The 26164-nt window shown below is 41.5% G+C and overlaps 2 protein-coding genes across 2 annotated transcripts; one reads left to right on the top strand and one right to left on the bottom strand.

The window, feature by feature from the left end:
• On the bottom strand, positions 1-20357 carry LOC115756433. Its single transcript, XM_048280246.1, has 4 exons — positions 20347-20357; positions 15466-15476; positions 1325-1638; positions 1-249 (listed from the first exon to the last, which is right to left on the bottom strand). Exons 3-4 carry the CDS (start codon positions 1591-1593, stop codon positions 210-212), a joined length of 309 nt encoding a protein of 102 aa, XP_048136203.1. The 5' UTR covers positions 1594-1638; positions 15466-15476; positions 20347-20357; the 3' UTR covers positions 1-209.
• On the top strand, positions 11670-26164 carry LOC115731831 (disease resistance protein RPV1-like). The gene is made up of 7 exons (XM_048280764.1): positions 11670-11714; positions 11866-12376; positions 15955-17065; positions 17190-17603; positions 17828-18613; positions 24360-25190; positions 25400-26164. The coding sequence occupies exons 1-7, from the start codon at positions 11693-11695 to the stop codon at positions 25910-25912; spliced, it is 4188 nt and encodes a 1395-aa protein (XP_048136721.1). The 5' UTR covers positions 11670-11692; the 3' UTR covers positions 25913-26164.

The raw sequence follows: 26164 nt of genomic DNA, 5'->3' as shown, positions 1-26164 counted from the left end.
TTCAACTCCCCCCTAGTGCTTGTTGCCACAAAGAATACAATGCTTCCCGGAAGAGAATATGCTGCGGGCAACCAATCAAGCAACAAAACATTTGATGCTGGAGTGTTCTTAAATGTTTCGAATTAACAACTTTAGTTACAATCCCATGTCTAGACAAACTTAAGCAAACGCGGGGCACACGTTGCTGTCGTCTTCTCTCTTTCGATAACCTACGCTTGACCTGGAGGTTGTTTTGAGTTCCCAGCTCTCCTGAAACAAGGAAAGAACACATGGAAATTAAAGCCACATCTTATTTTGTTTGATTGCCCTTTATATTAGAAGACAACGATCTTTAACAGCAGGTTTGAAGATGCGACATGCGTGTTCTAAAGGCGATGGGAAAGTGAAGACCAAAAGAAGCCATTAAAGCTTCAAAAGGTTGCATGCACTCTGAACACATCTGTATTTACGTAAAGCTTTAGATAAGCATTGGAATTGAATAAAGCAAGAGAACATCTTCCCTTTTGATGGCAGGTACATATTAGATTTAGCTCCTTTGGTAGAGCATTAAGTAAGTAGCCTATTCAACAATTTTTTTTTCCTTTCTATGCAATGAAAGGGAAGGGTACTTGTTTTGCGGGCACTCGACAGAAATGCATCCAATAGAGTGAACCGTCAAATCATGCAAGAATCGCGAAAGATTAACTGAGTCTACGGGTTCTCGATATGGGTGCATACATGCAAGCATTTCTTTTTATCTCTCAGAAAAACTCAAACTGTCGAAATTAAGGACACCTTTCTTTTTTGTCGGTTATTGTTGGTTGTATTTTCAAGGAAAAGACAATAACAGTATAAAAATTCGTCAAAGGGACATGCTTGTGCGATATTATACGTTATAATTTTGTTTATGAGATACATACCGTGACTCTGTACGATATGGTTAGGATGTGGATACTATATATTTAAAAGGGTAAGCTGATTTTCTCTTATAACACGACATTCACATGAATCACTTGAAGGAAGTTAATAATATAGTGATTCTTAGCTGTCTAAAACTTTCGCAAAAGCAACTGTTCCATAGGGAAGAAAACTTTAGCAAAAGAGAACATCACTATGCATGGAGTAAGAAGCACTGACACAAATTGTTGGGGCTATAACTCTATATTGAAAACATGAGAGAACCACGATAGCTCTTTTTTAAGACGAAAAAGCCCCTTTTTTTCACAAATAAACCTGGGTAAGTGGCTCAAAATCACTAGACATGTTATGAACGTAAACATAGAATCACAAACACTTGCTTCAACTTTTCATGCATAGAAAGAAGAAAAGCTTTCATGGACCGTACCTGTTGTGAATAGGATCAGGTCCATTAGGAACTCTCCTCTTGCTCATGTAGTTGAAATCCGACTGCGGACGGAAAGCAAGCTTCTTCTCTCCATCCATCACCTCAGAGTTCGTCGCCTTTCCCTCCGACCAGTCCTTCAAGGGCGGGTTTGGTGCTGCTCCTCTACTGCCGGCTGCTTCCGCTGCCGCAAACACCAAGAGCCAAACAAGACTCAGAGCTGCCAGTGCTCTGAGTAGGAACTTTGCGTATAGAGGAGAACTCTTACCCATCTTATATCTTCCCTATATAGCCCTCTATGCCCAGGTTTTCACTCTCTCTCTCTCTCTCTCTCTCTCTCTCTCTCTCCCACTCTTTTCCAACGAAGAAAGATGCTTAGGCTTCTAGGATGACAGAGAGGGCCGGCGAAATATATCAGAACTCAACACCATCATTGCACAATGATTGCCATGTAAATATGTGTATTTATGAGAGAGAGAGGGAGGGAGGGAGGGAGAGGGCTAAGGCAAGAATTCTATTTTGTGGGGGAGGGAAGTCTTCCCTTATTTACTTCGTGGGCTACGGATGGTTGGTTTTCTTTATAGGTTGAAGCGATTCTATTGCACTTTCTCGAAGAGAGAGAGAGAGAGAGAGAGAGGGTTAGCTGGTTTCTTTGGTGAGATGAAAAGGGAGCTAAGTTTGCTTTATACTGATAAGTTTTAATACAACACTGCTTTTAAGCTCCCGTTTGAGTTTTTTCATGCACATGCGCCCACATTGCCCGAAGACCATCCTACGTTACGAATAAAAGCAAGACCTCTAGAAGAAAACATGGCTCCTGCCCTTACCGTGACAACCTATTTTCAATGGTATAATAGGGCATTGAGATGTACCTGTGAGCAATGTTAGAGAATTTTCATAGTAGCATTGTTAATATAGTATGGACCAGTTAATTTTATCTTAATTGGAATATACCTCATTCGTTTAAATTTTTAATGAAGTCATGTATAACCAGATTTATTGTGGGGCTATGACTCAAGATCTCTCTTATAGATCTTCTCATGTCAAGGTATTGGGATATTTAACTAAAATGTCACAAAAAAGAAATCTCATGATCAACACAGGTTTCTAGTGAAAATTGTCTTCTTGATGGCTTTGGCAAAAAGAGACTGTGGGTGATGGCAGGTGTTGAGGTAGAGCACTTCGACTCCATGTGCGGCGATGATGTTTATTCGGAAGCCATCACGTAACAAAGGTGGAGATTCACACGTGAGATTGTTTGGGGCACACATATAAATTGAATTGTGCGTTGAAGAAGTATGACGTCGGAAATTTGGTATTGTGTAAAGCAATCAATATGTTTTACTACATTCAAAATTTGTTGGCTTAAACTTCTGTGTGGAGATTGGATTAGGTATATTATGGGCTTGGACTTAGGCTTTTTCTTAGAGATCTCCTCCGAAAAGGTATAAGACTTCTACTACGAGTCCTAACATAGGCATTGCACTATTCGGTTTCCCTATCAGTCCGAAGTACAGTTCTTCATCAAATATGTAAGAATTTACGCGACATTGGTTTCGCTACTTAGATTAATTTGGGTCAAGACAAACCCAATATGACCCCGACCCATCCAAATAGCTTCATTAGGGCGTTATTTAGCTGCGATGGATTTTAATTAAAGGGATTGATGTGCTTACTGAGGACACATCAACAAAAACACAAAAAGGGAAGTGCCAATGAAATTATGAGGTTAATTCTTTTTTTTTTTTGGCGGATTTTCGAAAAGACTCAAGATATCTAATTGCAAGCAATATTGCAAGAAAAATTGTATAATGAGACTAGCTTATTAAAGTACAGCGATGGTTAATACCAATGTTCACTTACATATTATCTTGATTGGCAAGGATCTACAGAATTAAGTATTCCAGTAGGTCGAACCAATAATCAAAGCAACAAGACCTTGACCCCATTTCATTAAGCAGAACACACATGTCATTTTCGGCCGACATTGATTTCTCCTTTATATGACCCAATGTATAAATCAACTCAGATGTATCGACAAGATTACGGCACGAAATACGAGTAACATAAGTTTGAATGTGCTCGGCTTCTTCTTGAGTCGTGTTTTCATTTCGTGGCAGAAATCAACACTCACAATTTTAATTAACCTCCTAATGCTCCACTTTATGCCTTAATCACTTGGACCGCCCTTAGTTGGACTGCAAACACTCATACTCCCTAAAAAAAAAAAAGAGGATATATATGCGATCTTTGGGAATATGATCACATATATATAGATGTACATGAATATGAATTGGAAGCTGGTTCCACCTTCTTTATATGGCTGAGGGCTTTTTTGGTTAGGGAATATTTGTCAATCCTTACTCCCTATGGTTAAAGCATATGGCACAATTTATTGTCTTATCCATTCTCTACATTCATGTTGGGAGTTCTTATCTATATTCTGGCAAGAATCCAATGCTTGATCACTGGGAATGGCTTCTCCTAGAAGGTTGATAAAATCAGGTATAGTAAAGCTTTTCTTTATTTATTTTTTCCTCCTTTGGATCAGCAGCCATCGAATTGGCCACTTGTCATGTTCCGAGGATTATATAAATGTTGAGAACCTGAGATTTGACATGCATCGAAGGGCTACTTTGGGAGTCCAAGGGACACCAACCTGCCTCGGATCCTCTATTATGAATTCCTTTTTGTTACTATGTAGAGATCTTGAACGTTTTATTTGTAGAATTGTGATTTGTTCTTAATATACTCTAACACTTATTCTCACGTGTGGGTTGGGGGTTGACCAAAAAATAAAGCATTGTAATTGGTGAGAGACAAAATGGGGGTCTGAAAACGATTGTGAATTCGACAACTCCGGAAAAATTATTAAAAAAGTCCTAAATCTATTATTAACAGTTGTAACCTTTTTTTTTTGTCGATTGAGCCTTAAATCTTTTATATTTATGCTAATTCAGTCCATCGATAAATTTTGGCCTTAAATTGCTAACGTGGCACAAATGCAAAATGTTTATAGCTCAATTGGCAAAAAAAAAAAATTTAGGATTGAATTGACACAATTGCAGTAGGTTTATGACTTTTTTCGTAATTTTTTCCTAATGTGTATCAACGTCTCACTAATATCTAGCAGAAAGAAATCTGAAAAAATTACAAAAAAATCCTAAACCTGTTGCACGTGTACCAATTTAGTCCTAAGTATTTCAATTTGGCAAATTTAATCTTAAATTTTTCAATTGAATTAATGTAGTTCTAAAACTTTTAACGATTTGCCAATTTAGTCTCATACCTTTTGACGATTTGCCAATCTATCATTTCGGTCAATTTTGCTGGAAAGTGCTAATCTGTCGGTCTAGTCATTGCCATCCAACCTACATGATGTAGTCATCGCTGATGTAGATAAGTTTTTTAAATTTATTATTATTATTATTCTCATTATTTTCTTTTTTATTTTCATTTTTTTCAACTCTTAGCCGGTGAGGTGACCAACCACAGACTCGTCCGGGCGAGGGAGTAGCGACCCTCGCCGACCACGGGTAAGGGCCTTTGCACCCTTGCAGGCCACGAGCGAGGGCGTCGGCCATAGTCGAGGACTTCCATGCCCTCGCCCGCATCCAGATAAGGGCCGCAACACCCTCATCGGCTAAGAGTTGAAAGAAAAAGAGGAAAAGAAAAAGAGGAAGAAGAAAAATGCTAAAAGTAACAGAAAATTTTTAGAAGAGTTAAAAAATTTAAAGAAATTTCAAAAATTATCCATGGCAATGACTAGACTGCCACGTCGTTGTTTTCATACCAAAATTTTCTTGAATGACTAAATTGACAAATCGTCAAAAGATTAAAACTAAATTGACAAAATTGAAAGGCTTAAGATTGAATTAGTACAAATATTATAAGTTTAGAAATTTTTTGGGTAATTTCTCCAAGAAATCTTTTACATTAACCCAATACTAAGGCTCTACTTGTTTCACAAAAAATGAATAATTTAAAAAATATTATCTTAAAATGATCGCTTGTATCTCTTAAAAAATGAATAAACGAAAAATATTTTCTCCGTCCATCAAAATATTTGGACATAAGTTATTGACAATAACGAAAATATTTTTTATTAATTAATTATTTCAAGCGATACAAACGATCATTTTTAGAAAAATATTTTTTAAATCATTATTGTTTTCGAAACAAGTGGAGCCTAACATGCATGTTTCTTGCCCGATGAATCGGTGGCTCTTCAGGAACCGGATTGTTAAATATGTTGTGGTTCCTGTCCTGCGTAATGTGTGCTCCTATTGTTGATTAATCCATCAAATAGATTGCTAGAATTCATTGACTGCGAGAATGTGGCGAAGATTGAATCTCTTATATGCTACTTGAAGCGATAAAGAAAAACCAATATATTGAGGTTGCCGAGAAAATTATCAAAAAAATATAAATTTATTACAATTGTGTCAATTCAGTCATAATTTTTTTTATACCAATTCAGTTCTAAACCTTTTGCATTTGTGCCAATTTAGTCTATCCGACACATTTTGGTAAAAAATCGCTAATGCAGTGGTGAAGTAGAAATTTTTAATCGTATTTTAATATTTTATAAATTTTTTATTTTTTATTTTTTTCTTCCCTATATTCTTCTTCCTCCAACTAGTCGCCGAAGTTCGATGACCGGTCAGAGGCAAGGGTCGGCGACTCACAAGCCACTAGCAAGGGCGATCGGTTGGAGGAAGAAGAAGATAGGGAAGACAAAAAAAGAAAATGTAAGTAAATAAATAACTCAATCGAAAGAAAATATTAAAATATTATTTAAAAATTGCCACATCAGCATTGGCAACGTGTCAGCGATTTTCGGCTAAAAGTGGTTGGATGGACTAGATTGACACAAATGCAAAAGGATTGAATTGAAAAAAAAAGTTTAGGTCTGAATTGACACAATTACAATATGTTTAAAATTTTTTTGGTCTCCCCTAAATTGCTTGCTCAACAGCTTACACTTCTGAGTGAATTTCATTTTAACTAGATATATTAAGGGTTAATACCACGAAAAAATTCCAAATTGATACATTAGTGACAAATTTATCCACAATTAGTTTCCGTTCAATTTTACCATCAAATCGATTAGTTGGATGATGTAAGATAGTTGAGAAGTGTATTATTCATTTATTACAGGTATACCAGTTTAAGATTTTTCGTCGTATTAACCCAATTTAATGAAAAGTAATGGAGGGTAATTTTATCACAATTGTACGGGGCTTGGAATTTTTAGGGGTCAAAAAATTAGTTAAGGTTTTTTGTGATCAAAAAATTATTTTAAGATAAATTTATCACATATATATTAATTTAAAATTTTTCATGATATTAAATTAAAAATCAATAAACAAATTATGCTAAGCTCCCTCTTAACGATATTTTCACGAGAGAGGGTGGGTCGGATTTAGTGGTGTTGAAGCAGACAGCTTCGATGGTTGATTTGAGTACAGGGGTCCATCAATCCCGATGGATATATCAAGGGCAGCTTTCCCTAGATCATAGAGGTTGTGAGATGAGGTCAAGACAATTCGAGGCACTTGAACCAATAATGGAGGTCCCCACATGACAGATGGGACTTAATTAAGGTACAAATAATGAAGTGCTAATGAAGCGGTGTCTCCGAGATCAATGAATCTATGTGTTATGGAAATTGATAGATCTAATTGGCTTATACCTTTATGGTTTAAGATCTTCTCTGGCGCTATGGCATGCACATAATGTGGAAGTGAGCTTGAATTTGGGCTCCATTTTGGTGCTCCATTTTGGTGATCTTCTCATTAATAAGACATCAAAATCCATCGAGGATGACCATTTCACCGTGTTATATGGCATGTACAAAGATAGGAAAGATCTTGAGAAAATTGTTCAAAAAGCCCTAAACTTAGTGCACTTTTATCAATTCAGTCATAAACTTTTTAATTGTGCCAATTGAGTTCTAAACCTATTGTCGTTTTGCAAATTGAGTCCATCCGGCCAATTTTGGCCTAAAGTTATCGACGTGGACGTCAACCGTCCTATATGACATGACTAGCGCCGACGTGAACAATTCATAAAAATATTTTAATATTTTCTTGTTTTTTGATTTTATACTTTTTACAACTATGGGCGGCAAGGGCGTCAGGCCCTCGCTTGTGGCCGGCGATTGTCTTCCCGTGACCTCGCTAGCCACAGTTATAAAAAAAATAAAAGAAAAAGAAAAAGAAAAAGATTTTTTTAAAAATTATTAAAATATTATAAAAAATTATTCACGATAGTGCTAGCCATGCCACGTAGGGCAGCCGGCATCTACTTCAGCTATTTCAAGCTAAAATCGATAGGATAGACTCTATTGGCAAAACGTGAAAAACTTAGGACTGGAAAAATTGTCAAAAAAGGGTCAGCCGTATTACATGGTACCTAGGGCGTTGACGTTAACAGTTTTAAATAATTTTTATAAATCAATTTGAATTTTTTTTTTGCTTTTTTTCTTTACGGCTTCAGAGACCGGCAACCCCCGTCGACCGCTAGGCGAGGGTTGCGGCCCTTGACCTCGAGACCGCTGCCCTCACGGGCCACAATGAGAGCCGTCGGCGGCTAGATCCGGTCGCAATGGTGGGTGAGAGTCACGGGCGAGGGTCGCGACCCACCCATGACTACGGCCCAAGATTTGGCGGGGGTCGTTGGTAACCCTTGCCGGCCTCTAAAGCCAAAAAGAAAAAAAAAAGAATACGTTATAAAGAATTAATTAGTCGATTGTAGGAAAAAATTATTTTTAATAAAAATATTAAAAATTATCCACGACAACGGCGACGGTGCCACGTCGGGCAATCGGCGTCCATGTCGGTGATTTCTGGCTAATAGAATCGAATTGGCAAAATGTAAAAACGTTTAGGACTGAATAAAGAAACTTAAAAGATTTATGACTAAATTGGTAAAAGTGTGAAATATTTAGGACTTTTTTTACAATTTTCCTATTTAGGACTCAATTGGTACAGTTAAATGTTTAGTACTAAATTGATAAATGTGAAATAGGTTTAGAACTTTTTGGACAATTTTCCTGAAAGATCATTTTGTATGCGCGCATAGCATTCGCTAGTGAAATCATCTTTCTATCGGATTCGTACATGGCAACTTCGATAAGTGTCCAGGAATCCCGACTTGTTTGATCGTGCGTCACACAACACGGGACGATTCCATGCGATTAAAAAGCTCTAGATTTGGGTACTTGCACTTAAATTATTCAAAAAGAAATGCTTGATCACGCATGTCTGCGAATAAAACATGGTTTCAATGCCATTACTGTGGTCGATCCTAAAGCACGGTTCGTCGTTCGGTACAAGTTTCTTACTGATGTTTCTCAGCATGATGCATGTCTTGTCCAGCATCCTCTGATCAATTTCTGTGTTTCGGTCAATGCATTAGATGTTTCAGAAACCCCTAGGATTTGGAGTTCTCCTGTATCTTGGGTTGAATGTTACTAAGTGGGATTAACTTCACATTAAAGCCGTTGGTCAGTTGAGTCTTTACCGTTGGTTAAAATTTTCCAAAATCCTTGTAGAATTGTATGTAATTTTTTTTTTTGTGCAGCTTCGTTTGTCTTGATCGATTCGGTGATGGCAATCACTCTTCTTAGCCTGAACAAGTCGGGTTCGTGATTTCCATTCAGACCTTGGTATTCTAAGACTGTTCACATTTTCTTTTGTCTTGTTTGATTCCATGACAAAAGGTTGTGAATGGTCTCTTGTTGATTCTTGAACAAAAAATGTAAATGACGGGAGAATTAAATGTTTACTTTTTCAGATTTACTTACTTTTTCAGGATTTGTATTTTTGTTGTTGTTGAAGTTGGGTATCTGGTTGTCATGGTAGAACATCAATGCTTGTCAAGTAATTGTCAGCACACGGATTTGTTGTCTACAAAGAGGTGATCACCTGCCCAAATGTGATTAATGGCTCTCGACACTGTGATTTCTTGCCTCTGTCTCTTCTTACTCAGCCTCTACTAGCTGAGTCATCGACTGGGGACTTAGATATTTTTTTTTCCTGTGAATAGATTCACATTCCAAGCGATCTCATTTCTTATCGGCGGTGGTGGCGATCCGCGATAAACTTGAGTTGTCGATAGTTCACTAGGATTAAGAAAAAGGAATTGACATTCAATCGAAATTGCTAGGTGATCCAATTCCACGCTCTTTGAGGAATCCTGCTCCGCACGAGGCCCATGATGGAGTTGTTAAAGAAACTGTTAAAAACTGTTGAGCCGCGACATTGGACAAAGATCCCCTCGGAAACACGCATGTTGCCCTTCTCCCAGGAATTTCGTGGTCCGAATGTTTGCGTGGCTTTTACGGTTCCTCTTACAACTCCTGGTTGAGGACAAAGTGGCTCGAGGAATTGACCCTCGGAAGTCCTCTCGTATCCATACTGACGCATCGAATCCCGAAAAGGAAAATGCGGATGTCTACTGTTGAAAAAAATGTCCTCAAATTGAGCTAGTAATAAAAACCCAATTTAAGTAGGTTTCTTAGTTTGAGAGGTGTTGGATAAGTCTTGGGCATCTTTCATACCAAAAGCTAGTTCAAAGGATAAACTTTTCCTTTATACTTATAAATCGACCGCTAGCCCCTTTCTTCGGGCTCTAGGTCAGAGGAACAACAACCTGAATATTTTCCATGTGACTGTTGGCTATGATGCCAGTATTGGTTGGTCTTGGGCTTCTCTCATATCAAAAACTAGCTCAGAAGATAAGGTTTTTCTCGTACTTATAAATCAGCCACTAGTCCCTTCCACAATCGATGTGAGATAAACCCAATAATTTTCTAATTAGAGTGCCTTTCAAATTCAAATATTACCATCTGGAGTAAAACAAGAGGAGTGCTAAGGTTTTTTCTTTGTGAGTTTTTTTCCGAATGATTGTGAGGTAGCACTTATGGATTTTGCTTTGAGTGTAACCTAGGGCTGGGAAATATAGGAGCGATTGCAAACAATGTATTCTCTATATTCATAGTAGATATCTTGCGGCTGGTCTTCTTGTGGTGTAGGTACGGGCACTCTAATTTAGATTTTTTAAGGTGAAGTGCACTTCGGCGAGAACTATATAGATGTACCTTTAGCAACATGCTACACATACACCACCCCACAATGAATGAACTTCACCTTAAGATATTAAGTGTTAGTACCTACACCAGTTGATTTTGTAGGTGCTGGTGAGATGTGATCCGGTTCCCGATTCCACATTTTTAGGAATCTACACCATTGCGGGGCTGTGTATGCGTACCGTGTTGCTAATGGTACTTTTATAGTTTATGTGTTATGTTACGTGTTTTGAACTTCTAATTGTTTATTTTATTTTACGCATACATCTTTATGGATTGCTGCTATTGACAAATGAGAAACTTTCATTTTTTTTTTCCTTTCATTTGCTTTCATTTTGCTTAACTAAAGATGACAAAAATAATTAAAAAAATTGGCTGCTTCCTGATTCTAGAGTGTGCGAGGTAGGTTTTAGATTTCAAAAAAAAAAAAAAAAAAAAAAGAGAAGAGAAACCGGTATCGACCGGTAGGTTTCAAGTAGAACTTAGACAAACCTCAAACCAATCACCCCTTGTTAGAGATACCTTTTAGATGTTATTGATACATCATATATTTTTTTGCAAATCATTCAAATGTTTTTCATATTATGTGTATATTGTACGTGTCAGATTTATGTCTAAATTCGTCATCACGTATATTAAACTGGAAATTCTTTGATATGAATCGAGAACCCATAAATAAGCAAATTCAATTGTTCGGTCGCCCTTCTCATATTCTAACTTCATCTAAATTTGATGCTTAAGAAAATTGAAGTTTTCTTCCTGCTAGTGGACCTCAAATGGAATCTTATGGAAGAATTGAGTGGCCACCATACGGACGGAGCGGGGAATGATGATAGGCGGAGAAATCACGCGAGCCACACAAAAGCGAACCAATGAATGGTCTCTATTCTTTTCCCCAAAGGCGAGGCGAGGCAAGGCAATAGTACTAGTAGTACTATGTCTCATAAAAAACATGAACACGTTTATATTTATGTAGATATATACATACACGCGTGCGTAAGTACATATGTACGAACTAAATTTAACCTAGAGAATCGAAAATAATGAGATGCATTCGACGTGAATTTCACAAATTGAAGGACTTCGATTCACTTTAGAATATGAATTTAGTGTTAACGAAATACATTCTCGATTTAGCAAATCGCATTTCATGATCATTTCTCTTCCAATAATTGAGGTCTTGCGCGGACGAGAAAAACGTAGGGTCCTACTTCATTCCAGCCCTCCCACAGCACCGTAACCTCGTACCACGAGCTTTCCCTTGACTTTGCGTTTACATGTTCGACTCCGTCTTGATTCACCAAAGATGACGTGATGGAATAACAGGTTCTATTCGGTGAACAGGCTCCTTCTGTACCTTTCTACGACCTTGGAAGCAACTGGTTTCTGATTAGATAAAGCTTTTCGACTCTCCTTCTCTCCCCCACCCCCACCCACCCCCTTCAAGCGAATCAAAGAAGCCTCCCCCAGAACGAAATGGAGAACAACGTTGCTGAATCGACTCAGCCAGATCTGAGGCTGAAGTGGGACGTGTTCCTGAGCTTCCGAGGCGCGGACACGCGCAACGCCTTCATCGGCCCTCTCTACGACGCGCTCCGGAGCAAAGACGTCCGGGCCTTCCGCGACAACGAGGGCATGAACCGGGGCGACCAGATCTCGCCGAGCCTGCTGGCGGCGATCGAGGACTCCGCCGTGGCGATCGTGGTGATATCGCCGGACTATGCCGGGTCGCACTGGTGCTTGGAAGAGCTGGCGAAGATATGCGAGTGCAGGAAGCTGATACTCCCAGTGTTCTACGGGGTCAGGGCCTCGGACGTGCGGCATCAGAGGGGGCCGTTCGAGGGCGCGTTCGAGCGTCACGTGAAGAGGTTCGGAGACGCGAGGGTTTCGGCTTGGAGAGCTGCCATGACAGAAGCCGGTGGAGTCTCCGGTTGGAACTTCAGGGGCCAAGACGATCCGAGGTAAAAGATCTTGAGCCTTTCTTTTCCTTCCTCAACGTAATTGAGTTGAGAACACCTAATATCGTCCATGACGTTAACGAGGAAATAAGATTAATCTCTAAAGTTTGTTTGTGCGTAATTAAAATTGAGATTATCCCAATTAAATAATTGACACATCAATACAAATATCCTCTTTTCTCTACCGTTTTGGTAAAGTTCAATCAAATGGTTGAGGGGATTGAATCTACATCTGTCATTATGGGTTACTAAAGCAGCAACAATTGATTTAAATACGACAAGCTTACATGCTTAATTTCTCTTTAAATCTTAAAGAGAAACAAGGGAAAGTTCAGCTCCTATTTGAGAAAATGAGGGCGCTCGGGCCCTTATTTGTAAGTTTCCCATGGTACGGTGACAACACAAGATACCTTGCCGGTGCATTTGGTCCCAAAGCTATAGGGTTAGGGGGTCATATGTAGTGATCTCTTTGAAGATATACTGCATTCTGTAAATGATTGGTTGTTGTCAATTAAACCTTTCACACGAAACTAACTTTTTCCTTTTAACTTTTCTAACAGAAACCCTAGTACAAATTCGATAGATCATAGCAATGCCTTTGGCTATAGAGAGGGTAAAGCTCATATAAGCACACCTAGCTCAGCCTTATTCACGAACTCCAAATGTTGGATTCTTACTTAGGAAAAAGAATACAAATGCTGCAGTTGAGAACTTAAACTCAACTTCTAAGTGGGGGAAGTTTGGTTCTGGCCGTGATATGTGCTATAACAAATGGTTTATTTGTTTTTAAGAGAGTAATTATTGATATGTCTTCATTTTTCTAATACAATTCACACGTGTAATCGAGAGAGTGTACCAAGGGGGAGAGAGAGGCTTGCTGGTAAGTCAGCAAGAACCAAGCGTGAGGGAGGAGGGGGTGTCGGCGGTGGCATGCGGTGGAAGGGTGGTCATGCTTGTCCAAGCCTTTATAGTAAACACTGATGAGGCGCTTGAGGTCTCCGAGAAATTAGGTTTGGTATTTGGAGGGATATATGGCAAAAATCCAACGGCAATAGATCCACTGAGACAAAGCTGGAAGGTCTGGCCATGGCGGTTGTTGAGGTCTCGCAACCCCAAGCCGAGCATCGTTGGAGTTGTGCGATCTCAAGCGAATAGCCACGAGGTCGCATGACCCCAGTTGAGGCGACACCGAGATCAGGTGACCTATGGTAGCCTCGACCTGAGCTTGCAAGCATCGTGTGAACCTAGACAAGGGCCACCGAGGTCTCGCAATCCCAGGCCACTACTGTCGAGGTCGAGCAACCTTAGGCGAGACGATGTCGAGGTTGTGCTACCTCAAACAGGTCACATTTGTAGGGGATGACAAGCCTTGAGTCTCGAACTCGGCTTCTCTCAACTAAGGCTCGAAATTGAGCACGAGCATTGTGCGACTCTCGACTAGAGTCGTGCGAGCCTTGGCAACACTAGATTTTCCAGATCTCGTCGCAACCCTCCAGATCTAGCTTGACCGACCCATGACAATCGATTGTCGACCCTTGGCAACCATCCCTTGGTTTGTGCAGTGCCCTTGTTGTAAGAGAGACGATCAAGAGAGGAGAGAGATCCATGGTGCCAATTTCAAGGGTAAAAGAAGAATACGAAAAAATGGCGAGAGCAAGATTAGAAGAAAAATTTTCACTAATGATCGGTGGAATGCCCAATGCTGATGAGTGGTGGCCTTGAGCCAAAGGCCATTAGAGAACTTTGGAAATGCAATGCCTTTCCTAAACGGCTCCCAACATTCTTTATCGAACACTTTAGCATTTGCCCAAAAAGTCCTTAAAGACCTAAAGGACTTTGGGAATTTGTTCCCAAATACACCCTAAATGGGCATTGGAAGAAGGGACAGTATCCTCACTTCCCTCTTCACTTAGGGAAGGGTTAATACCACTAAATACTTTAAATTTTGTTCATTGTGATCCTAATACCTCCAACTTTTTGTGTCACCAAATGCCCTAAATTATGTGAAATGTGACCACTACCTCAAGCTTTTCCTACGTCCCAAAAAATCCTAAATTATGCCAATTGTTATGCCAAGAAGCCAAACTTTTGTCACATTACTACAAGTTTGGGGCATTGGTTTGTGTATTAGCGTTGCAATGAGCAAAGTTTAGGATTTCTGGTGGTAGACGGGGGGTATTTTTGTCATACGAGTACAAGTTTTGAGTTTTGGTGACACAAAAAAGTTTGAGATATTGAGGTCATTGTAAGTATATTTTAGGGTTTTTGATAGTATAGGCCCTAAAATTAAAGAGCAAAGCTCCAACATACGGTATTAGCTAAGGAATAGAGATTCTCTTCGATTGTGAAGACAAATAAAAGTGGTAACTCAACATGGTATAAATGCATAGAACTCGCACAAAAGGTTAGAAATTTCATATAATATTCAGCAAGTCTAATGCTTTGGTAAGCGAAATTGCTAAAAGTTTGTAAAAGATAAGAGAAGTTATTTTCTTTAGAGAAAAAAGTAGGTAATCAAACGTTGGTAACTAATTTAAATTAGTGACGATATAGTAAGACTAATTGGTAATTTAATCGGATCCAAGTAGGTAATCATTCTAATTAAGATATGTAATTTATAAATAGATTTGGAAAATGTAAAGTCTGTAATTTTTACAAAACAACCAAATGATTAGTGGTAAGAAACGTGAAAGAGAGTTGGTAAATCAAAACTAATTGGTAACCTAATGGGAAGCACTCACACATATAAATGTTGATAAACTCAAACACAAGTTGATATATTTAAGATAGTAAGAAAAATAAATAAAAGTCGGTGATTGCTAACGACTCTATTAATTGACCAGTAATTTTTTTTATGGCCAAAAAGTTTTTTCGGTGAAAAATTGTCCAAAAAATCTTAAACCTAATGTGCTTTTGTTAATTCAGTTTTAAACCTTTTGATTTTGTCAATTGAGTCATAAACCTTTTCATGCTTTGTCAATTGAGTTCGTTCGGTTAATTTTATCCGGAAATCGCCGACATGGACACTGACCGTCTTACGTAGCACGAACGGCGCCGACGTGGACAATTTTAAATGAAATTTCAATATTCACCCTTCTTTTTTCTTTTTCCTTTCTTATTATGGCCATCAAGGGTCGCCGGCCATGCCTCGTAAAACGGCTAGTATCCACTTTAGCGATTTTGGTAAAAAATTAGCCGAATGGACTTAATTGGCAAGACATAAAAACGTTTATGACTCAATTGGCAAAAATTAAAAGGTGTTTGTGACTAAATTAACAAAAGTGCAATAGATTTAGGACTTTCCGGACAATTTGCCCCTTTTTTGAGACCAACCAACTCCATTAGAAATGTAGCAGAGAAAAAATATCAGTTCTTTTTTGTGTTACGGGACGGTAGTAAGGTTGTTATATTTACGTATTTTCCCGTGAGATAGATGTACAACTTTAGCTTTATGTTCATTCGCCTCTCGATCTGACAACTATGTATATGCGCATTGCTTACTTGATTTAAATTTCCTTCCCGCCATTCATCCTCTCCATCCTCACTCGCAATGTATTCACGGCTTCAATCTCTAATTGCAGAGAAATGTCGCTGTTGATTCAAGGTCTCGTCCACAGAATTATGGATGTACTGAACAACGTTCCACTCCATGTGGCTCCACTCCTCGTCGGACTGGACTCTCGCATCGAGCAACTCCTCGCTTCGTTGAGCGTCAAATCCGGCGGAGTCAGGTTTCTTGGGTTGCATGGGTTCGGCGGTGTCGGCAAGACCACCCTCGCGAAAGCGCTCTACAACAAGCTCGTCGTGCACTTCGAGAAACGCAGCTTCGTCGCGGACATCAGAGAAGCCTTCTTGCGAAGCGGTGGCTTGATCTCTCTTCAGGACAAGATCCTAAGCGATCTCTCGCCCGACATGCCTCCTTCGAATGACTTGGGTTCTCGCAAGAACTCGGTCAAGCATGCCCTTAATGAAACCCGAGTCCTCCTCGTCTTGGATGACGTCGATGACGCCGGTCAGCTCGATGCGTTGATCAGCGGAAAAGAATGGTTCCACGAGGGGAGTCGAGTCATCATCACGACCAGAAATAGAGAAGCTTTGGCCGCAAGGAACCATGCGATCGAGCCTTACGAGGTGCGAGAGTTGTCCTTCGAAGACGCGTTGCGTCTGTTCAGCTATCATGCGTTGAAGAGAGAGAAGCCGACAGACGAATTCGTGGAACTGTCCAAGCAAATCGTGTCTCTGGCCGGGAATTTGCCGTTGGCTTTGGAGGTGTTCGGCTCTTTTCTGGTAGACAAGAGGAGGAAAACCGAGTGGGAAGGCGCGGTGCAGAAGCTGAAACAGATTCGCCCTTATAATCTCCAGGACACGTTGAAGATCAGCTACGAAGGACTCGACGAGGAGACCAAGTGCATGTTCCTTGACGCAGCTTGCTTATTCGCTAAGTCGCATATGACGAGAGAGGACGCCCTAGACATATGGGAAGGTTGCGGCTTCAAGGCTGAGATTGGTCTCAGGGTTCTCGTCTCGAGATCGCTTATCAAGATCTGGAAGGATGACGATACGCTGTGGATGCACGACCAGCTTAGGGACATGGGGAGAGAGCTAGTGTTGCTCGAGAGCGCTCGTGATCCTGGCACACGCAGTCGACTGTGGGATCGCATGGAAATCATGGCCGTCTTCAAGGATGGATCGGTATGGAAATTTCGTATTGTCGCGCCTTTTGCTTTCTCCTGTCATTAACAACATCGCACACACGTCCCATGTCATTGTTCTTCATTTGGTAGTTCATTCAAGACCCATGGTCTTGCCATCACAGGGAACAAGGAATATAGAGGGGATCGTCCTGGACTACCAACATAAGCCGTTTGCGACGGACCCTAGCAGCGAGAGACTGTCGCGAGACAATTTCATGAGAACGCCCAATCTCGCTTCTGCCATTCAATGTTTACAAGAGAAGTTTAGGATATTTTTCAATTTCGGAGCAGAGCGAGAGAACGAGGAGGTGCTTCGTGCTGAGTACTTTAAGCTGATAATTAACCTGAGACTCCTCCAAATCAATCATGCCAAATTGGAAGGGAAATTCAAGTTCCTGCCTCAGTCACTGAAATGGCTGCAATGGAAAGAATGTCCCTTGACTATTCTTCCTCCTGATTTTTGTCCGCGTGGATTGGCAGTCCTCGATCTCGCAAACAGCAAGATTGAACGCTTGTGGAAAGCCAACAGAAATAAGGTGCGTCGCGGTCTTGGTCACTCTAACGATACAATCACTTATGTCAGTATACTGTTTCATATTCAACTATTATCATGCTTATTTTTCTGAGGATATGTTCATTTCCAAACACTTGGTGCCATTCATATGCATCTTTATCATTTGCTACTGCCTATATGGTTCTGCTACCATTCATGTGCTTCAGATACTCTACTTACGATGGGATATAATTTCATATCCACCAGGCTGGGGAGAACTTATTGGTTGTAAATCTTCGTGGCTGCCATCATCTTGCTAGTATTCCAGATTTATCAGCAAGTCGAAGCTTGAAAAAACTTGTTCTCGAGCGGTGCACGAGTTTGACCCATGTTCCTGAGTCGATCGGTAGTCTGAATGCTTTGGTGCACCTAAACCTTGAAGGGTGTTCAAAGCTCGTTGGACTCCCGAAGGACGTATCCGGGCTCAGGAATCTGGAAGAACTCATTCTCTCCGGTTGTGCAAATTTGGAAGAACTACCAGAGGATATCGATAGCATGAAATCTTTGAAGTTACTTCTCCTTGATGGAACTCCTATAAAAAGGTTGCCCGAAAAGATATTCCACCTCACGGAACTTGAAAAGCTTCATCTAAGTCGGTGCACTTCTTTGAAAAAGCTACCCGATCACATTGGAATGATGGCTTCTCTCAGAGAACTCACTCTTGATGATACTGGAATAGAGGAGCTACCTGATTCGGTGCGGTCATTGCAGAAACTTGAGTTGTTGAGCCTTATGAGGTGCGTCTCGCTGACTGAACTTCCTGGATTTGTTGGCGACTTAGAATCGTTGAAAGAATTGCTCATTGATGGCAGTAAAATCAGAGAACTGCCTGCTTCCATCGGTTCTTTGCTGTACCTAAAGACCCTTTCGATTGGAGATTGTCGGTTTTCAAGCTATTGTCCTGACTCAATTAACGGATTGCATTCGCTCATAGAGCTTAGTCTAGGTGGACCGTCAATCACGAGTCTACCAGCTCAACTCGGAGCTCTGAATGTTGTAAATATAACGTGCGGAAACTAACCCGGATCTTGCAAATAAATCAATGCGAAAAGCCACGAGAAATAACGAGGAACGATAAATGACACCAGGGATTACGTGGTTCGGTCCGAATATCGGTACCTACATCCACGGGAGAGCCAGCAAGAACAATCCACTATAATCGGAGAATCGGAATTACAATCGCTCAATACGCTCGTGTTTCCCGCACCTAGATTATACCCAAACCCAAAGTGTTTACAAATAAACAACTTAATTGGATATAACAAAATAAAACTCACGAAGCAAATCTTCTCTCTTCAGACTTCTTCGCGCGATCGGAAGAGCCTCTCGGCAGGAGAAGTAGACTCTCTCTTCTTAGTCCTCCTTTTATGCGTGGCTCATTGTTCACAGAAGAAAACCCACGCTTTATACATGAGAGCAATAATGAGGATCAACCAAATCACCTTTGATCGGGACCCACCAAGATTTCTCTTTCTTTTTCACATACGGCTTCTCCTGCAGAGCAACAAAAAGTAGAATCACTAAACATTAAGTTTTGTCTTCTTTTTTTTGCTCCATGGGCCCCGCAATCCAATATATGTATGTGCATGCACATGGGAGCCCCTTTGTTTTGCTTTTACTTTCTGCCGAAAGAAGTCCCCGTACACTAGCATGGGGGTTCACGAAGTCAACTAAACTTGATCTACCATTACTCCTATCAGACCAAAATCTTGAGTAATGATCAAACGTGGTCCCCATATTTTGTCTTGTGGTGCCAATAACAATTTTAAACTCGAGACATATTTAACAATTCTCCACCTTGGCTCGATGTTTGAAGCCAAGTTAATAATGCTCATCATCCATGCTGCTCTCCCAACTCCCCCACGGGCGCTCACTCTCTACAGACGCTAATAGTGCTCAAGCGGAGCTTGAGCTTCGCCAAAGGAACAGGCTTAGTCATCATGTCTGCAGGGTTCTCTCATGTAGCAATCTTTTTCACAACAACCTTACCCTTCGCTAAGACATCTCGGATGAAGTGGTACTCGATATTGATATGCTTCGTTCGCTCGTGATAAACCGGATTATATGCCGGATAAATCGCACCTTGGTTATCACAGTGTATATCAACACTTTTATGTTCTAACCCAAAGTCCATGAGCAAACCTTGCAACCATATCGCCTCTTTCACTACAAAGGTCGGTGCCATGTACTCCGCCTCGCTCGATGACAAGGCTACGTGGTCCTATAAGGACGCCTTCCAACTAAGCGCACCACCAGCAAGCGTAAACACGTACCCGGCTAAAGACTTGCACTCATCCAAGTCACCCGCATGATCAGAATCCACAAAACTAGTGGTCTCACTTGCCATTCTTGTCCCTCCCAGTATACTATACCAACGTCTGATGTCCCCTTCAAATATCTGAGGATCCATTTCACGCCTTCCCAATGAGTTTTACCTGGACGTTTCATATAACGACTAACCACACCGACAGCTTGTGAAATATCGGGACTAGTGCATACCATAGCATACATAATACTACCCACGGCACTAGAATAAGGAACACGAGACATATGTTCTTCTTCCTCGGTCTGCGGCGATAACTTAACCGAAAGTTTAAAGTGCTTCGCTAATGGTGTACTCACAGACTTCGCCGACCGCATATTAAAACGTGCAACAATTTTCTCAATATATTTCTTTTGAGACAGACGTAATAATCCTGCAGTCCTGTCACGCAAAATCTCCATACCCAATATTTTCTTTGCAGCACCTAAATCTTTCATCTCAAACTCAGCACTCAACTGCCTCTTGAAGACATCAATATCAGACATATTTTTTGCTGCTATCAACATATCATCAACATATAATAGCAGATATATCAAAGACCCGTCCTCCAATCTCCCGAAATAAACACAGCTATCCATCCGACTCTTTGAATAGTCCCGACTAGCCATGAAAGCGTCAAACCGCTTATACCACTGTCTAGGAGATTGTTTCAGCCCATATAAAGATTTCTTTAATAAGCAAACATGATCTTCCTTACCCGGAATAGCAAATCCCTCTGGCTGCCTCATGTAAATCTGCTCCTCCAACTCACCGTGAAGAAACGCCGTTTTCACATCAAGCTGCTCCAATTCGAGATCCTGTGCGGCAACTAAGGCAAGTAAAACACGAATAGAAGTATGTCTTACCACGGGAGAAAACACCTCACTGTAGTCAATGCCTTCCCGCTGGGTATACCCCTTCGCAACAAGTCTCGACTTATATCTCGCCGCCTCGACATCGGGAATGCCCTCTTTCCGTTTGTAGACCCATTTACTTCCGACAATCTTCCGGCTCTTAGGTACTTTAACTAGCTCCCATGTCCGATTTCGATGGAGTGATTCCATCTCTTCACTCATAGCCCCTAGCCACTGCGACGACTCGGAACTAGCCATCGCCTCAGAGTAAGACGAAGGTTCGTCCGTCTCCACCTCGTCACCTACGGTCAAAGCATAAGCAAAATCTGTATAAGCATAACGTACCGGTGGTTTAATTTGCCTTCTCTCGTGCTGCATGGCGGCTATACTACGCTGTGGCCGTACTGGTTGTTCACTATCACCGATTTCGGGAATTGCGGCCTCATCTGCAGTCTCAACATCTATTACCTCCGAGGTCTCCGGAGTCTCCACCTGAAGCTCCACCTCACTACTAACACCATGATCCGTCCGCTCTCTGCTGGTTGTGTCTCGAACTCCTCTCGTCGAAGCATTGCAATCTCGTCGAAAATTACATCTCTGTCGATTAGAAAACCGGGTGATCCGGGATCGGTGCACCACACCCGGTAGCCTTTCACCCCATGTGCATAACCCAGAAATATGCACTTCTTCGACCTCGGCTCAAGCTTACCATCACTCGCATGAGCATACGCAGGACATCCGAATATTCGTAATCCGGAGTAATCAACGGGTTTTCCCGACCATACTTCCTCCGGAGTCTTCCACTCGATAGCGGATGATGGAGATCGATTAATCGGGTAACAGGCCATGTTCACCGCTTCGGCCCAAAATTCCTTGCCTATTCTAGCATGCGAAAGCATGCTCCGAGCCCGCTCAAGTAAAGTTCTGTTCTTCCGTTACGCCACGCCATTCTGCTGTGGTGTCCCAGTGCTTGTGCGGTGTCTCACAATCCCTTTTCTCTCACAGAACTCGGTAAAATCTTTACCACAGAACTCCATGCCGTTATTGGTTCTCGGGCACTTGATCCATTTATCCGATCGCTTCTCAATCAATGCCTTAAATTTCTTGAACCGATCAAACACATCGATTTGTGCTTCAGAAAGTATACCCATACTTTCCTGGAATAATCGTCGATAAATGTCAGCATATAACGAGCACCTCCTTTCGAAGGAACAGGAGACGGACCCCAAACGTCCGAATGAATATATTCTACCGGTTGCTTGGTCGAATGAATACCTGTAGCAAACTTAATCCTGTGCTGCTTCCCAAAGATGCAGTGCTCACATAAGTCTAACTTACTTGTCTTCTGACCCTTTAACAACCCTCTATCACTCAGCATCGTCATACCCGCCTCACTCATGTGCCCTAGACGCATATGCCATAAACGAGTTAGATCGAATCGACTCACCCGATGAAACCTGCAGCGGCTCTGTCACGGTCTCTCCCAAGTAGATGATAGAGAGAACTCACTTTCTTCCCTTTCATTACCGTCATAGCACCTCGAGAGATCTTCAGCACTCCACCTTCAGCGGTGTACTTACACCCGATATCATCGAGTGTCCCCGGAGAAATAAGGTTCTTCTTGAGCTCCGGTACATGCCTCACGTCCGTCAATGTGCGCACCACACCATCGTGCATCCGAATCCGAACTGTCCATATCCCCACAACCTTGCAGGCTGCGTTATTCCCCAACGGAACTCTACCACCATCTGCAGTTTGGTAAGTAGTAAACCGGTTCTTATGAGGCGTCATATGATAAGAACACCCCGAATCTAGCACCCATTCATCTCCCGACGAACCTGCGGTCACACACAAGACAGCCTCTACATCACTAGTGCTCTCTTCAAGAACGTTCGCCACACTGGTTGTGGCTTTCTACTTATCACCTCTGTTTCTCAACTTAGGACAATCTCTCCTAATGTGCCCCTCTTCGTGACACTCAAAGCACTTCACGCGTCCCTTGGACTTTACGTGACGTGACTTAGATCCGCTTTTACCTCTGCTCTTTCGGACCCTCGCTGTTTGCTCTCTACCCCGAATCACTAGTCCTCGCGCTACATCTGCGCTAGGATCGTCATCTCGCAACTTTCTCTGCCACTCTTTAGAAAATAAGGCGGACTTTACCTCTTCCGAGGTAATCGTAGTACGCCCCTGCAATGATGAATCGCTAAAGTGCTCCCATGACTCTGGTAGGGAAGCTAACAACATCATGCCCCGCTCTTCATCATCAAGTGTCTTACCGACGTTCTTCAAATCCATCATGAGTTTATTAAATTCATCTAGATGGGTTCTGATAGACGTACCTTCGATATATCCGAACTGGAACATCCTCTTCAACATGTATAAGCGATTGTTCAAACCCTTCGTTACATAGAGCGCCCGAAGTTTTGCCCACAATGCTTTGCGGTATCCTTCTCCTCACCAACCTCTATTAACACTTCATCCGATAAATTCAACGAGAATTAAACTTCTAGCTTTCCTCATTACCACATCCTTTTCAAGATTCGTCATCGTTTCGGGCAACTCAGCCTTGCCCTCCAATGCTTCTGCTAAACCTTGAGTTGTCAATATCGCCTCCATCTTGAGACTCCATAACCCAAAGTTGTTCCTCCCGTTAAACTTCTCAATTTCAGCTTTCACTCCGGACATAATTGCAATAACAGGATATCCAGATAATAATCAGACAAGCAAAAGCCCCAAATCACAATCTAGAATATCCGAACCTGGTGCTCTGATACCAATTGTTGTAAATATAACGTGCGGAAACTAACCCGGATCTTGCAAATAAATCAATGCGAAAAGCCACGAGAAATAACGAGGAACGATAAATGACACCGGGGATTACGTGGTTCGGTCCGAATATCGGTACCTACATCCACGGGAGAGCCAGCAAGAACAATCCACTATAATCGGAGAATCGGAATTACAATCGCTCAATACGCTCGTGTTTCCCGCACCTAGATTATACCCAAACCCAAAGTGTTTACAAATAAACAACTTAATTGGATATAACAAAATAAAACTCACGAAGCAAATCTTCTCTCTTCAGACTTCTTCGCGCGATCGGAAGAGCCTCTCGGCAGGAGAAGTAGACTCTCTCTTCTTAGTCCTCCTTTTATGCGTGGCTAATTGTTCACAGAAGAAAACCCACGCTTTATACATGAGAGCAATAATGAGGATCAACCAAATCACCTTTGATCGGGACCCACCAAGATTTCTCTTTCTTTTTCACATACGGCTTCTCCTGCAGAGCAACAAAAAGTAGAATCACTAAACATTAAGTTTTGTCTTCTTTTTTTTGCTCCATGGGCCCCGCAATCCAATATATGTATGTGCATGCACATGGGAGCCCCTTTGTTTTGCTTTTACTTTCTGCCGAAAGAAGTCCCCGTACACTAGCATAGGGGTTCACGAAGTCAACTAAACTTGATCTACCATTACTCCTATCAGACCAAAATCTTGAGTAATGATCAAACGTGGTCCCCATATTTTGTCTTGTGGTGCCAATAACAATTTTAAACTCGAGACATATTTAACACTGAAGATGCTTCAAAGGTTGGAAATCCGGAACTGTGAATCACTTGAAAGCTTACCAGAATCGATTGGAAACTTGTGGAATCTCACTACCATGATCCTTTACAATGTGAACATCACAGAGCTTCCACAGTCGATAGGAAAATTGGAAAACGTCGTCGTCATGAGGCTTAACAAATGTAAACGTCTCTGCAAGCTTCCGCCATCCATGGGCCATTTGAGATCATTGTACCGCCTGATTATGGAGGAGACTGCAGTAACAGAATTACCAGGAACCTTCGGGATGCTGTCAAAGTTAGTGACGTTGAGAATGGGCAAGAAACCGCGTTACACGGTTATTCCTGAGGGCAACACGGAGACAGAGAACCCAGTTTTGATTACAGAGGAAATTCCTGGGTCGATGCTTCCATCCTCATTAGCAAATCTCTCTCAGCTAGAAGAACTGAATGCCCGTGCTTGGTACATGTGTGGAAAAGTTCCTGATGATTTTGAGAAGTTGGTATCGCTAGAAACTCTAAATCTAGGATACAATAACTTCACGAGCCTTCCCGCGAGCCTGAAGGGACTTTCCGTCCTTAAGAATCTCCTGCTACCACACTGCAAGGAGCTCAAGTCTCTTCCGCCTCTTCCATCGAGCTTGGAATCTGTTAATATCGCAGGCTGCGTGGTGATAGAGACGGTCCCTGATCTGTCTGAATTGGAGAACTTGCAGGAGCTGAACATGGCGAATTGTGAGAAAGTGGTGGATGTTCCAGGACTTCAGTGCTTGAAATCCTTGAGAAGGCTATACCTGACAGGATGCCGCGCTTGTTCCTCGGTAGTTAAGACGAGAATTTCTAAGGTTATCTCTCTCTCTCTCTCTCTCTCTCTCTCTCAAAAGATCATCTACACTGTTCAAGTCCGAAAACTCTGGAAAAGGAAAATTTTATTCATCAAAACCTCAATTGCACATAAAAAAGAGATGAATCATGCCATGTGGGTATAGCAGTCATGCAGTCACTACTACTGGACATGTTTATATAGCAGTCACGGCGGTTTGATGTTTTGCAGGTTTCTTTGAGGAATTTACGTGTTCTCAGTATGCCAGGGAGTGAAATTCCAGATTGGCTAAACGAAGAGGAAGTGAGCTACACGGTGCGCAAAAACTGCATGCTCAAGGCTGTTCTCATAGGCGTTGTCGTTTCCATCACCAGCGACTTCCCAGAATCTTTGAGAGACCATATTCCCACACTTGTGGATATCGAAGCAAAGATACTCAAGATGAACAGCCCTATCTTCAGCACCACATTGCCATTGATGGGAGTACCGAAATTAGATGAAGATCAGGTTCATTTGTGCCGGTTCTTGGACTTTGAGCCGTTGGTTTCCAAGTTGAAAGAAGGGTACAAAGTTCAGGTGGCAAAGCGGAACCCACCATTCATTCCCGGAATGCAGCTGAAGAAATGCGGGGTACGTCTGATCTTCGAGAGAGACGATGAAATTGATGGAGATGAGCAGCAACTAGATGATGGTTACCAGTCTTTATCCGAAAAGCTTGCCCGGTTTTTCAACCATTTGCAGTAGCCAGTTCACTATTGTTTGAAGCAAGGCTCTGGAAAATGGAAGCAGAAAATGGTGCCAAAGATTGAAGAGAAGGGAACGAGCTTGCTCCTATCAATTGAAATTTCATTCCTGGAAATGTAATCTGAAAATACCAGAAGAGCATCCTTATCTCCTGTTCTTTTATTCTGAAGACTTTTCTTTTTACCCAGAGAGCTCCGTCTGTATAACCTAGACATTCATGTACATGCGTATCCACTTCTCTTCTATTGCAAA

The sequence above is a fragment of the Rhodamnia argentea genome, chromosome 6 (assembly GCF_020921035.1).
Source record: "Rhodamnia argentea isolate NSW1041297 chromosome 6, ASM2092103v1, whole genome shotgun sequence".
In the NCBI taxonomy this organism is placed as follows: Eukaryota; Viridiplantae; Streptophyta; class Magnoliopsida; order Myrtales; family Myrtaceae; genus Rhodamnia; species Rhodamnia argentea.
The sequence above is the reverse complement of the archived record's forward strand: the minus strand, read 5'-3'. Positions and strand labels throughout refer to the sequence as shown.